Source organism: Sycon ciliatum, chromosome 6, assembly GCF_964019385.1.
Source record: "Sycon ciliatum chromosome 6, ocSycCili1.1, whole genome shotgun sequence".
Taxonomy (NCBI): domain Eukaryota; kingdom Metazoa; phylum Porifera; class Calcarea; order Leucosolenida; family Sycettidae; genus Sycon; species Sycon ciliatum.
In genome coordinates, this window is record NC_088648.1 from 10,519,405 (window position 1) to 10,533,077 (window position 13,673).

Below are 13,673 nucleotides of genomic sequence, written 5' to 3' on the forward strand. Positions count from 1 at the left end.
GTATCCCAATGGCATTGGTGGTCACCTGTATCAGAGCTCGCATGTCTGGTTTGTTTTTCCTTTTTGCATTAGCATGTGCTGCTGGAGACGCATGCACTCCGAATCCGTGCGATAATGACTCAACGTGTGTTGCTATTGACACCGGCAGCAGCACCGGCACCACAGCTACAGGCGATGCTGCCGACTACGACTGTTTGTGCACCGCGGGTTATCAGGGGGATAACTGTACGGACGTCGTCGACATGTGCAAGGACGATCCTTGTCTGCATGGCAACTGCAGCTCACTGATCGGCGACTACGTATGCAACTGCACTTCAGACTTCACGGGCAAGAACTGTACCGAGTCAGTCGACTATTGCAAGTCAAAGCCATGCGTCAACGGCGTGTGTAATTCATCCAGTGCGGGATATGTTTGCACGTGTCCTGTTAGCTGGACTGGCAGGCTGTGCGAGACCTATCTAGATCCATGTTTGTCATCGCCATGCAGCCATGGCAGCTGCATTGCTGGGAGTACCGGTTACATGTGCGAATGCAATGCGGGCTATACCGGCGGAATGTGTGCAACTGCAATTGATCACTGTGCGAATGCGAGCTGCTTGAATGGCGCCACGTGTCACACCAGTACGATCAACTTCACATGTACGTGCCCGTCGGGGTTTACTGGCCAGCTCTGCCAAACGGATATAGATTACTGCAGCTCCGTGACGTGCAGAAACGGGGGGACATGCCACGAGCGTATTGACTCCTTCAGCTGCAGCTGTGCGGCAGGTTATACGGGTAGTGTGTGTGAGACTGATGTGGATGATTGTAGCAGTGTCAACTGCCACAATGGATCGTGTGTGGATGCGGTGAACGGCTATGCGTGCCTGTGCTCCGCTGGTTTCACCGGGCGGCATTGCAATGTGTCGATCGACTACTGTGCCGGCGTCGACTGCAATCGTGGTGTTTGCATCATTGCAAACCACACAAGCAGCTGTCAGTGTGAGAGTGGGTACACAGGGCAGCTTTGTGCTACGAATATTGACGATTGTGCAGCGGCTAATTGCTCGAACAACAGCACATGTGTTGATGGTGTGGACATGTTCACCTGCCTATGTCGACCGGGGTTCACTGGACATCGCTGTGAAACAGGTAAGATCCGTAACACACAAGAACTGTGTCCGCTATAACACTGGCGTGATGCATGACGAACTTAAAAGGACGATGTATGCTTGTAGTCTTTGGGTGGGAGGTTAATCTATGGAGAAATTGGGACCATGCCAACGACCCTATGCACACTGATACTCATTGTACAGTTGTAAGAAAATCATATTCAGATGTGCTTACCAAAATCTGATCTTATGAGATGGGTACCCTCCGATAGTACATAGAACAGTATTGATAGGTCTGGGACTGCACAATACCCAGTGCTAGTTGACTCAAGCAATTGGGTGTTTGGCAAACACATAAACTACAACATAGTCCTCCATGCCATTGGTGAGCTTACTCCATCTCCAATGCTCGCTGCTGGTATTGAGGTCTAGTGCATAGGTTTGCAGAGCCTGTACATGCCGGCTCATCATTGCAGCTGCTTTGCGCAGGCCCACGCAGTAGCTGCCCTGCTCGCTCTGTCTTGACCTTCTTTCCTTTACATGTAGGTCAGTCTATCCTCTTTGCTCTTGTCCCGGTCCTTTTTACTTCTTTGCGAGTTGGGTGTCTGATTCTTCAGTAGAAAAAAATCACGGTTCGCATGAGACTCGGCTGGAGACAGTAGGAACAAACAGTTCAACAAATGTTAACCCAGATCTTAACATCAGATATGCATGTTTAGCTTATCTGACTAACTTAGCTTAGTGGTCAAGCTTTATTGCAGGGAGAGAAGGTGAGAGGAAGAGAAAGAGAGTGGGAGAGAGAGAGAATGGGGGGGGGGGGATTATTTCCTTGGACTCAATCAGTGACGGTGTTCCTTTTTGTTCTTCTGTGTTTCTTTGTGTTCTCTCGGTTTGCTGACAGATGTTGACGACTGTTCTGCTGAGCCATGTCACGCTACTGCAACATGCGTGGATGCTATCAGTACCTACACGTGTCTATGTGCACCGGGGCACACAGGCAGAAACTGCTCCACGGTCATCGACCACTGCAACAACTCCAGCGTGTGTGGCAGCAACGGGCTGTGTGTGAACAACGTTACAGGCTACTCATGCAACTGCTCGGCAGGATTTACCGGTAGTGTATGCGATGTGAGCATTGATGAATGCTCCAGTAGTCCATGCTCAATGCACGGTAACTGCACAGACCTAGTCAATGGGTACGTGTGTAATTGCTCGGCTGGGTACACTGGGGTGCACTGTGAGAGCGATATTGACGAATGTGCGTCCAACCAGTGCCTCAATGGCAGCACCTGCATTGACAGTATCGATGGCTACCGTTGTGCATGTGCTGGAGGATATACCGGCTTGCACTGTGAGAGCGACATTGACGAATGTGCGTCCAGCCCGTGTCGCAATGGGAGCACCTGCAGGGATGGCATCGATGGCTACGGATGCATATGTGCTGGAGGATATACTGGCTTGCACTGTGAGAGCGACATTGACGAATGTGCGTCCAGCCTGTGTCGCAATGGGAGCACCTGCAGGGATGGCATCGATGGCTACGGATGCATATGTGCTGGAGGATATACTGGCTTGAACTGTGAGAGCAACATTGCCGAATGTGCATCCAGTCCATGTCGCAATGGCAGCACCTGTATTGACGATATCAATAGCTACCGGTGTGTATGTGCCGGAGGATATACCGGCTTGAATTGTGAGAGCGATATTGACGAATGTGCATCCAGTCCATGTCACAATGCCAGTACTTGTGTGGATGGTATCAACGGCTACAGATGTTTATGTGCTGCAGGATATACCGGCTTGTATTGCGAGAGTGCCACTGACGAATGTGTGTCTCAGCCATGCCACAACGCCAGCATTTGTGTGGACGAGATCGACAGCTATCGATGTGTATGCGCCGCAGGTTACACAGGAGTACTGTGCAATATCCCTGTTGATGAATGCGCCTCTCAGCCATGCCTCAGCAATGCTACTTGCATCGACCAGGTCAACGGGTATCGGTGCGTGTGTGTTAGTGGATATACGGGTGTGAGGTGTGCTCATAACATTGATGATTGTCTGCCACAGCCATGCGGGGATCACGGCAACTGTACAGATGCCCTGGACGGCTACCACTGTGCGTGTCATGCTGGCTTTACTGGAGCACGCTGTCAGATGGAGGTACTGGAGTGCGCATCCAGTCCGTGTGCTAACAACGCTACGTGCGTCGAGGACATTAACGCGTACCGCTGCCAATGTCCACCGTCACACACGGGCATCCACTGTATTACAGCGGTGGACCCGTGCATTTCGAACCCGTGCCATGGCAACAGTACGTGCTCCGGCGTTGCCACGGGGTACCTATGCGCGTGTCCACCGACGCACCGTGGCAGGCTGTGCAATGAGACAGTCATCTGCACGAATGCAACGTGCTCTAACAATGCGACATGCACGGAAACTCCCAACGTCGTCGACCGCACAGCCGCCGCACAGTTCAACTGTACGTGTAGAGGTGGATGGACGGGCCAACGATGCAACGTCTCAGTGGATGACTGTGCTTCCACGCGGTGTGCACACAATGCTACCTGTGTGGACAAGCACATTGCTTACGACTGCCTGTGCCCAGTTGGATATACGGGTGATCATTGTCAGACGAACGTTGACGATTGTGCTGACACTCCGTGTGCCGACAACGCAACATGCGTGGACGGTGTGAACTCGTTCAGCTGCGCGTGTCCTGTCGGGACAACCGGAGCACTGTGCGATGTGGATACACTGGAATGTGCCAGCCAGCCATGCATGTACAATGCCACGTGCGTGGAGGCGAGCGTGGGTGCGGGCTACGCTTGCGTCTGTCCCGCCGGCTTCAGCGGCGTGGACTGCGAGACGGAGCTGGACCCGTGCGACAGCGCGCCGTGCATGCAGGGTGGAACATGCTCCAGCGATGGTGGTGTTTACACATGCTCCTGTACGGCCGACTACACCGGTCGGCGCTGTGAGTCGCGAGTGCTCTACTGCACGGGCCAGCCGTGTCGGCACAACGGAACCTGCGTCGAGGACGCCATCGACTACCGCTGTGACTGCCTGTCACGTTTCTCGGGCAAGAACTGCGAGACGGCTCCGGATTACTGCTCGCCATCGCCATGCTCCAACAACAGCACTTGTGTGAATGACATCTATAGTGGATATACGTGCAACTGTGCACTGGGCTGGACGGATCATAACTGTGCTGTGAATATAGATGATTGCCAGAGCTCACCCTGTGCTAACGGAGCTACGTGCGTAGACCTGCTGAGTGCCTATCGTTGTGACTGTGCCGGCGGTTTCGAAGGGCACAATTGCTCAGTCAACAGGGACGACTGCACTGGTGACCCGTGTAGAAACGGTGCAACGTGTGTGGATGGCATTGCAGCATACACGTGTGCATGTGCTGCTCAGTACACTGGCGCACAGTGCCAGTCGGATTTGAACGCATGTCGCAGCTCTCCGTGCCAGCACAACGCCACCTGTTCCAACAGCGGCTACTCGTTCAACTGCTCTTGTCCCCAGGCCTACGCCGGTCTTCTCTGTGCCGACGATGTCAACGAATGTAACCATAGCAACGCCTGTCAAAATGGCGGCACTTGCCTGAACTATGCAGGTGGTTACAACTGTAGCTGTGTGTCAGGGTACACTGGCAGGCAGTGTGAGAGCGATATCGACGAATGTGCCACCGTGCCGTGTAGAAATGCTGCAACCTGTTACAACACTAACGGAAGTTTCTCGTGCTCGTGCGCCGGTGGTTTCACCGGGCAGCTGTGTGAGTCGGATATTGACGAATGTAGCAGCAACAGCACACTGCAGTGTGAACATGCTGCTGTGTGCAGAAATCTAGTGGGTGGATTCAACTGCACATGCACATCAGGGTATAGCGGATCGCGCTGTCAACACGACCTGGACGAGTGTCTACAGTCGCCGTGCCGGAATTCCGCTACCTGTACAAACTTTGACGGCGGATTCAACTGCACGTGTGCGTCTGGGTACAACGGGTCACGCTGTGAATATGATATTGATGAATGTCTGCAGAAACCATGTCGTCACGGTGCCAACTGCACTAACAACGACGGCGGGTTCAGCTGTGCGTGCACATCGGGGTATAACGGATCACTCTGTGAGAATGATGTGGATGAGTGTCTGCAGTCACCGTGTCGGAATGGCGCTAGCTGTACAAACCATGCTGGCAGCTTCAACTGCACATGTACCACGGGCTACACTGGTGGACTGTGCCAGCAGGATATTGACGAATGTCAGAGCTCGCCGTGTGCGAACGACAGTACATGTATGAACATTAACGGCAGTTTCCTGTGTCAGTGTAATGCCGGGTACACTGGAGGCCTGTGCGATACGGAGCTGAAGGAGTGTATGTCCAGCCCGTGTCAGCATAACGGTACGTGCGGAGAGATGGTCAACAGCTACGTGTGTTCGTGTCCGCCCGCCTACACTGGTCACAACTGTCAAACCGAAGTGGACGAATGTCTACCACAGCCGTGCAAGAACGGAGCCACGTGCCGTGATCTGATCGGCCGTTACCTGTGCGTATGCCTGCCTGGGTTTACCGGTATGGACTGTGGTACAAATATCAACGAGTGTGGCTCTTCACCGTGTCGTAACAATGGCACGTGCTCTGACGGTGTTGCTACATACAACTGTACATGTCCTATTGGGTTTTTTGGAAGTCGATGTGAACTGGAGACAGACGAATGCCTGTCAGGTCCTTGCAGTAACAATGCTACATGCGTGGACGGCATTGCTCAGTTCTCCTGCACTTGCGATGCAGGCTACACAGGTCGTCTCTGTCAGACGGATATCGATCACTGTGCGGCCAGTCCTTGTCGGAACGGTGCGAGCTGTGTCGACCAGATACTCGGCTACTCTTGTCTATGTACACCTGGGTACACGGGTAAGACATGCTCAGCTGACATTGACGAGTGCGGCTCTTCACCCTGCTTGAATTCGGCTACGTGCACGGATCGTGTCAACGCGTACACGTGTCAGTGTGCGGCAGGGTACACAGGACGGAAATGTGAAACTGACATTGATGAATGCGCCTCGCTACCGTGTCATAACAATGCTACGTGCAGCGATGGCATTTCCGCGTACGCATGCACCTGCAGTGCTGGCTTCACTGGTTCAACCTGCATGGTGAATATCAATGATTGCATACCAGATCCATGTCAGAACAATGCTACGTGTGTTGATGAGGTTGCCGCCTACTCTTGCCAGTGTGCGCTCGGTTTTCGGGGCAAGAATTGCTCGGAGAATATCGACGAATGTGCTGTTCAGCCTTGCCGGAACGGTGCAACGTGTATCGACAGTGTAGCCTCGTATAGGTGTGAGTGTGCGGCGGGGTACGACGGCAAGAACTGCTCCAATGATGTCAATGAATGTGTGCCGAGTCCATGCTTGAACAACGCCACATGCATGGACGGAATCGCTGCGTACGCGTGCCGGTGCAGCGCCGGGTTCAACGGCACAAACTGCTCGCACAACATTGACGATTGTGCAAGCTCACCATGCCTGAATGGTGCGACGTGCTCGGATCAGATCAATAACTATCACTGCTCCTGTGCTACTGGCTTCATGGGTAGGAATTGTGAGACAAATATCGATGATTGCCTGACGAGTCCATGTCGTAACAATGCCACCTGTAATGATCACATTGCAAACTACTCATGCACGTGTGCCACCGGTTTCACCGACAGAACTTGCTCCAGCAATATAGATGACTGTGCTGCACAGCCGTGCAGTAACAATGCAACGTGCGTGGACGGAATTGCTGCCTATGCCTGCTTGTGCCAGGCAGGTTTCACTGGTCGGAACTGTTCAACGAATATCAATGAGTGTGCCAGCTGGCCATGTCGAAACAACGGCACGTGTCACGACGGAGTAGACCAGTTCGCTTGCTCCTGTGTCTCTGGGTTCACCGGCTACATGTGTGAGAGAAACGTGGACGATTGTGTGCCGCAACCGTGCGTTCACGGCACGTGCATCGACCGTGTGGCCGGCTACGTGTGTGTATGCGAGCCCGGCTTCAACGGTACCGACTGCGGACTGCCGATTGACGAGTGCTTGTCTTCACCATGTCGTAACAACGCAACATGCCATGATCGTCACAACGGATACGTGTGTGACTGTGTGGCCGGGTTCTCCGGTGTGCACTGTCAAACCGAGCTCAACGAGTGTCGGTCGTCTCCGTGCAGCAACGGCTCAACGTGCGTTGACATGGTCAACGGCTACGCGTGTGCGTGTCCCGTCGGTCTCACTGGCGTGCACTGTGACGTCAATCCGGACGACTGCGCGCCGGGGACCGGCAATGTCTGCTACAACCAGGGTGTGTGTAGAGACGGGCTGAGCAACTACACGTGTGATTGTCCACCGGCATTCACTGGCTATCACTGCCAATACGGTGAGTCACATTTTACACTAGATGATACTGTAAGGGCCTGGTCACACATGCACTCGAAAGTAGCGGATACGCTGAAGCAACGTCGCAGAAGCGAAAAATACCATGCCATCGAGACAGATTTCCGCGACGTGCAAATTTAGCGTTTTCATAAATCGGGCTGGTTCACGATGGGAAACGTTTGCGATTCTATCTCTTCAGTTGGATCTTGTACTGGCTACAATCAATGTACGGAGAGGTTTGCGGCGATTTATATTCGCGAATGTGTGATGGTCGCGAAAATAGCGAAATTTGATCTCTAGCGAAAGTTTCTCACTTTGCAGTAGATGAATAAGGTGGGATGTTTGATGCTCCATGGGATGGTCAACCTCCATGGGATGGTCAACCTCCATGGGATGGTCAACCTCCATGGGATGGTCAACCTCCATGGGATGGTCAACCTCCATGGGATGGTCAACCTCCATGGGATGGTCAACCTCCATGGGATGGTCAACCTCCATGGGATGGCTGATCCAAGGCACATTCTGTACAAGGAACTGTGCAGTGTTCGAAAGTGCATTTGATTTCTATTGTTTCACAATGGCTCTATATTCATACAATAAGAAATGCCGTCTTGTGAAGCAGCTCGATGCAAATACAAGGTCTAGTGTACCTGCAAGCACAATTTTTGAAACATTTGACCATCCTCCGAAAAGTGGTGCAATGCATCCAGTGGGCTTTGCATTCCAGCTGTTCAAATGGAATGATGGCGTCTAATAAGAGGATGGTTTCTGTCTAGGGTGCACACTGGACTGTGGACTGTGGACTCAGGGTGCAGGGCACTAAGGAGCCTTACATGATCGGATACCAATGAGCAGCATTGCAGTAGTCCTGACCCACTTAGTGGAACCTTGCACAATGCTGTACCCTGTAGTTAGTGACATAACAGCTGGGTGTGCACTGTGCAGTATGCTGTTAGCCTATAGATATATCTCAGTGTCTGGTTAAATCTACGTTTCGCGATGGGAGTATATTGATGGGCAATGTCAAAGTGATATGGGACTGCCATAATGTCTTGCACAATGAACATATGATTGACCAAGGAGGGAGTCTTCCAGTGGTGTGCGTGAACTAGCGCACGGAGTAGGCGGGGGAGGCGGCACATCATAAGACTGTGCAAGCATTGCTATGAGAGATGACTGAACTAACTTGTCAGCTTACCTTTATATTTGGACCCATGTCGGAAACTATGCATGTACGGTATGCGTATGCCGTCCATCACATACACTATGCATCCTCTGTGTGTTGTTGCGGTGAGCTCTACTACGTACTAGTATATCTGTGTGCTCTCATTCTCTGTGCTGTTGCAGTGAGCTCAATGTGCTCTCCGGCGGTGTACACCAACACGTCGTTCTGCCTGGCAAACTGCTCCAACTGCCCAGCTAACAGTCACTGTGAACAGAGCGGTGACGGCATCCAGTGCGAGTGTGACTTCGGCTACCACGACTCGATGACGTCGGCACACCGCTGTGATGATGTCGACGAATGTGCCATGATGATGTCATCGTGGGACTGCACGAAGCTGGGGCAGTGCAGCGTGCCCGCACCGCGCGCCTGCCACGTTCATGCCAGGTGCACGAACTACGCCGGCGGGTACAACTGCTCCTGTGCGGCTGGCTATGCCGGAGACGGGTTTGTGTGCAGTGACATAGACGAATGCGCAGGCAACACGCACACGTGTAGTGTGCACGCTGCATGTGCTAATCTACCTGCCACGTACCTGTGCACATGTCAGCTGGGCTGGTCCGGAAACGGGACACGTTGCCATGACATCGACGAATGTCACATGACCACGGACGAATGCCACCGTCGTAGCAACGCGGCATGCGCGAACACGAACGGCTCGTACACGTGCGGGTGTTTGAGTGGATTCTCCGGTGACGGCGTCTACTGTGATGATATAGACGAATGTAGCTCACTGTCGACGTGTGCTACCATGGCGACATGTGCGAATTCGTACGGCTCCTATCAGTGTGCGTGCAAGATTGGTTACCGTGGGGACGGCAAAACGTGCACGCAGATCGACGAGTGTTTGGACGGCACGCACGGTTGCCACGCCAACGCAGCGTGCACCGACGCGCCGGGAAGCTACACGTGCCGGTGCCTGGCTGGCTATGTTGGCAACGGTTACTGTTGCCAGGACGATGACGAGTGCATGCGACCTGGCTCGTGTGGCGTGAACACGGTGTGTGTGAATACGATGGGTAGTTTCCGCTGTGACTGCACGCCCGGGTACAACCACAGCGCTACGGATGCGCTCAGCTGCCCGGTCGATTTCGATGAGTGCACTAATCGTGTGCACAACTGCCACGCCCAGGCCACATGCAGCAACACGCCGCCGGGGACGTACACGTGTGCGTGCGGCTCCGGGTACACTGGAAACGGAGTGTTTTGCGACGACATTGACGAATGTACTAGCGGCAGTGTGGCGTCGCAGTGCAACCGTAACTCCTACTGTGTGAACACCATCGGGTCTTTCCTGTGTCCGTGTCGCAACGGCTGGACGGGATACTTTACTAGCCGTGGCAGGCAGTGTCTGGATATCAATGAATGTGCCACTACGGGCGCCTGTGGCACGGGACAATGTACCAACACCGCGGGGTCTTTCTCCTGCAGTTCGTCGGCGGCGGGAACGATAACGAGCTGTCCGCAGGGCTATCAGGTATTCGGAGCTCAGTGCTCGGACATTGATGAGTGCAGAACCGGACGTAGCAATTGTAACCTGATGATGTCATCGTGTGTTAACAGCGCTGGAAGCTATTACTGTCAGTGCAAGGCCGGATATTCTCATCCAAGCAATACCATCATAGTCTGCAGTAATACCGATGAATGTGTACCTGTATCACCGTGCGGTGCAAACTCACAATGCACAGACACCACCGGCAGTTACACATGCACCTGTCATACTGGCTATGCCTGGAACTCCACCACGCGCCAGTGCGACGATCGGAACGAATGCTCGACGCTCTGCACCGGCGCGCTGGAGAGCTGCTCAAACGTCGCTGGAAGCTACCGCTGTGCGTGCCAGGCTGGCTACGAGCGGCAGCAGCAGCAGGGTGGTGGCGGCGGAACGGGTCTGGGCGTTTGCGTTGATGTCAATGAGTGTAGTGCTGGCCTAGTGCAGTGTCCGGTGTACTCTCACTGTGTCAACACAGCCGGCTCTGCACAGTGCCAGTGTGCAGTGGGCTACACCGGGGACGGCCTGAGCTGCTCAGATGTGAACGAGTGCGTGGACAGTGGCGGCCATGGTTGCCAGGCCGACAGCAAGTGCACCAACACGCCGGGCAGTTATGCGTGCGAGTGTGAAATCGGCGAGGGCAAGTCGTGTGCGTGCAATGCGCAGCACGCGTGTCCCGTGGGCACGCAGTGCGTGTCCGGAAGCTGCACATGTGCATCCGAAATTATCGGTAACGAGTGCGTGTCACAGCAAATATACGCCAGGTTACAAAGTGGCGGCGGTGGTGGTGGTGGATCTCAGCCACCGGTTACAACATCAACTGAAGCCTTACCGGGTCTACCCGCTGCATCATCATCTTTCCCTATATGGGTAGTGCCAGCTTTCGGCGTTCCTTTGTTGATCCTTCTGGTCTTCAATGTCTACCAATGGAGAAAGGTGAGATCTAAACTGTTGAGTACCACATCCTGTGTCTCCTTAGCCTTGCAGTATATTGTAGCAGCGTGACCAGAATGTTATTACGCTGTATGGAGTCACAGTCTAAACAGCAGAGTGCCACAGTACTTGAAGATCTGAAGACTGCCAGTGCCTGAAACGTACAGCAGACTATACTCTCATCTCTTTCTTTCAGGCGAGATATGGAAGTGTGGCGCCTGGTGTAGGTGTGAAAGCATTTGTGCAGGATTTCACTTTACTTGCAACTTGTAATGGACAGATGGAGGGTGATACGATAATCAGGGGCGTCGGAAGGCAGGCGCGTGCCCCGTATGGCTTCCTGGGTGCCCGGAACCCCCCCCCCCCTTCGCTCAAAATGCAGGATTTTGCTTCATTTTTTAAAAATTTTCCCGGGGAGGGGCCGGAACCCCCCCTTCCTTCAAGGGCACCGGCGCACGAAATTTAGGAAATTTAGAGCCCAAGTCAGTGCATTTTATTGATTCACAGGGTACTTGGGGCAAATAGTGGTACCGTCAATACCATAGTGACCGTGCCATGTGCGACGCCACTGATAATGGTGTTGGTTACAGTGTGCGTGTAGCACATCAGTCAGTGATGGCTAGTACGTGTTTATTCTGGTGTGAAGCTAGTCCCTCCAGTGTTGGCAGTGTTGACAATGGACATGTAGTGGCTTACATTATAGTTGTGCTTGCTACACGCTGAGCAAGAAGAATGAAATGCTTTGCAAAAGCTCGCTTGCTACAATGTGCTTCAACCAGATTGTTATTGCGGTGCTGTTGTTTGTTGTTCTTTTTGCTTCACAGTCTCGCAGTAAAGGCAGGACACCTGGTCGTGCCAGCGCTGCCAGTGCCACGGGGCATAACTGGTTTGCGGCGGCCGGTGAGAGTGCGGAACATCTGCATGCTGCCGTCAGTATGGATAGCATAGCCACAATGACCAGTGAAGAGGTGAGTCATAGATCACCATGGTAACACATATCAGCACAGGGGTACACATAGGTCACCCTACCACAGGGTTACACAATGCAGTCATAGGTCACCCTACCACAGGGTTACACAATGCAGTCATAGGTCTTGCTAACACAGGGTTATGACTACAGTCCATTCATAAAAAAGAGATGGGCCCTGGCTCTGGCGAGTTCTCGTATTAAATTTTGGCGTTTTTCGTGATTTTATTGTATGTAGCAGTACTGTGAAATTTGAAAAATGGTCCAAACCGCTGCTTTTTGTGCCAGGATGCGTACAGACGTCAGCTGCATGGTGCATATTTCTGAATTTTCTGTGATATCAATTTCAAGTATACAGATGTAAGGCATCCACTACAGGACTAGAAAGCTTAAATCCCCAACCATTGATAAATGCAGACGGTTGAAGATGTGTGGTTTACTGGACACTTGCATATGTGACATGTAGGTTGTTGGATGTTGGATGTTGGATTTGAGGCACTTCTTCTCATCCTGTCTTCCCCTCTCTCTCTCCACTCGACTATTGTGCAAGACTTCGGCAAGTTATAGATTCCTACAGGCAGTTATCATGCTCCGCATTGGATCACACTTTGAATGGGATTACTTAATCAATTGGGCACTTGATAGCTGCAGGATCAAGGATGCTTGCATTAATTGTATGGGTGTACGCATGCGTGCCTTTTGTCCGTGTGTGTGTGTGCGTGTGATTGTGTGCGTGTGTGTGGGTGTGTGTGTGTGTGTGTGTGCGTACATGTGTGTGTCGTTTCTTATGTTGCTGGTTGTCATCATCCTCATCCTCATCACCATCATCCGGTGCAGAGTATATCAGGACACATGGAGGTCTGGAATGATAAGCAGCAGGTACAGGCAAAGCGCAAAGCACCCATGTTCCGCGGTCTCGGCTTCTTCCGGCGCGGGTCCACCACCGAGGACAGTCCTGTTGACCAGCAGAGCACGGACAACAGCCAGGCAAACATAACACACAGAGAAAGCAAAACCTCCATTGCCAGCCAGGCGGGCAGCAAGACGTCCGTGAAGGGAAGCAAGCATCGCATTCACTCCAGCAGCAGCAAGAACTCGCTAATCTCAACGAGCAAGAATTCTCTAGTCGGCAGTAAGTCCAAGGTCTCCTCTGGAAGCAAGCTGGGTGGGCACGAAGAGCACTCCACAGTTGTTATCAATGCTGCAGCTAATCAATTGGCAGCTGAGGAAGAAGGAAAGCAGAAAGATAGCTCAGTAAGTATACTCGTATCTGCAGTATGTTGGCCTGTGCTGTCTATTTTGGGTGCCGTAGCCATGATGGATCTCGTAAACGCACACCCGGCAAGTATGTGAGGAATTGTCTAGTTTCTTCTGAATGCCTGCATCCCAATGCCATCCCCAGTGTTGTAATGTGCACCTTGCATCATACGTGTAATCAGTGTGCGATTGAATGCTGGCAAAATCCGGCCACTGACTGCCCACATGTGGGCATGGCAACCCCTTCCTGGATTTTCCTACCCTGAACCACTTCTCTTTATGTGCGCA

General features: G+C 52.7%; 1 protein-coding gene across 1 annotated transcript in view; it reads left to right on the forward strand.

Annotated features, from left to right (window-relative positions):
• LOC135819350 (fibrillin-2-like) overlaps nt 1-13,673 on the forward strand; it is a 30,099-nt gene that overhangs the window by 2,232 nt on the left and 14,194 nt on the right. Inside the window, exons 2-6 of the mRNA XM_065332541.1 lie at nt 73-1,131; nt 1,993-7,515; nt 8,862-11,164; nt 11,986-12,129; nt 12,966-13,382. Of these exons, the coding sequence (XP_065188613.1) occupies nt 73-1,131; nt 1,993-7,515; nt 8,862-11,164; nt 11,986-12,129; nt 12,966-13,382 (9,446 nt within the window). The remainder of the gene's footprint in view (nt 1-72; nt 1,132-1,992; nt 7,516-8,861; nt 11,165-11,985; nt 12,130-12,965; nt 13,383-13,673) is intronic.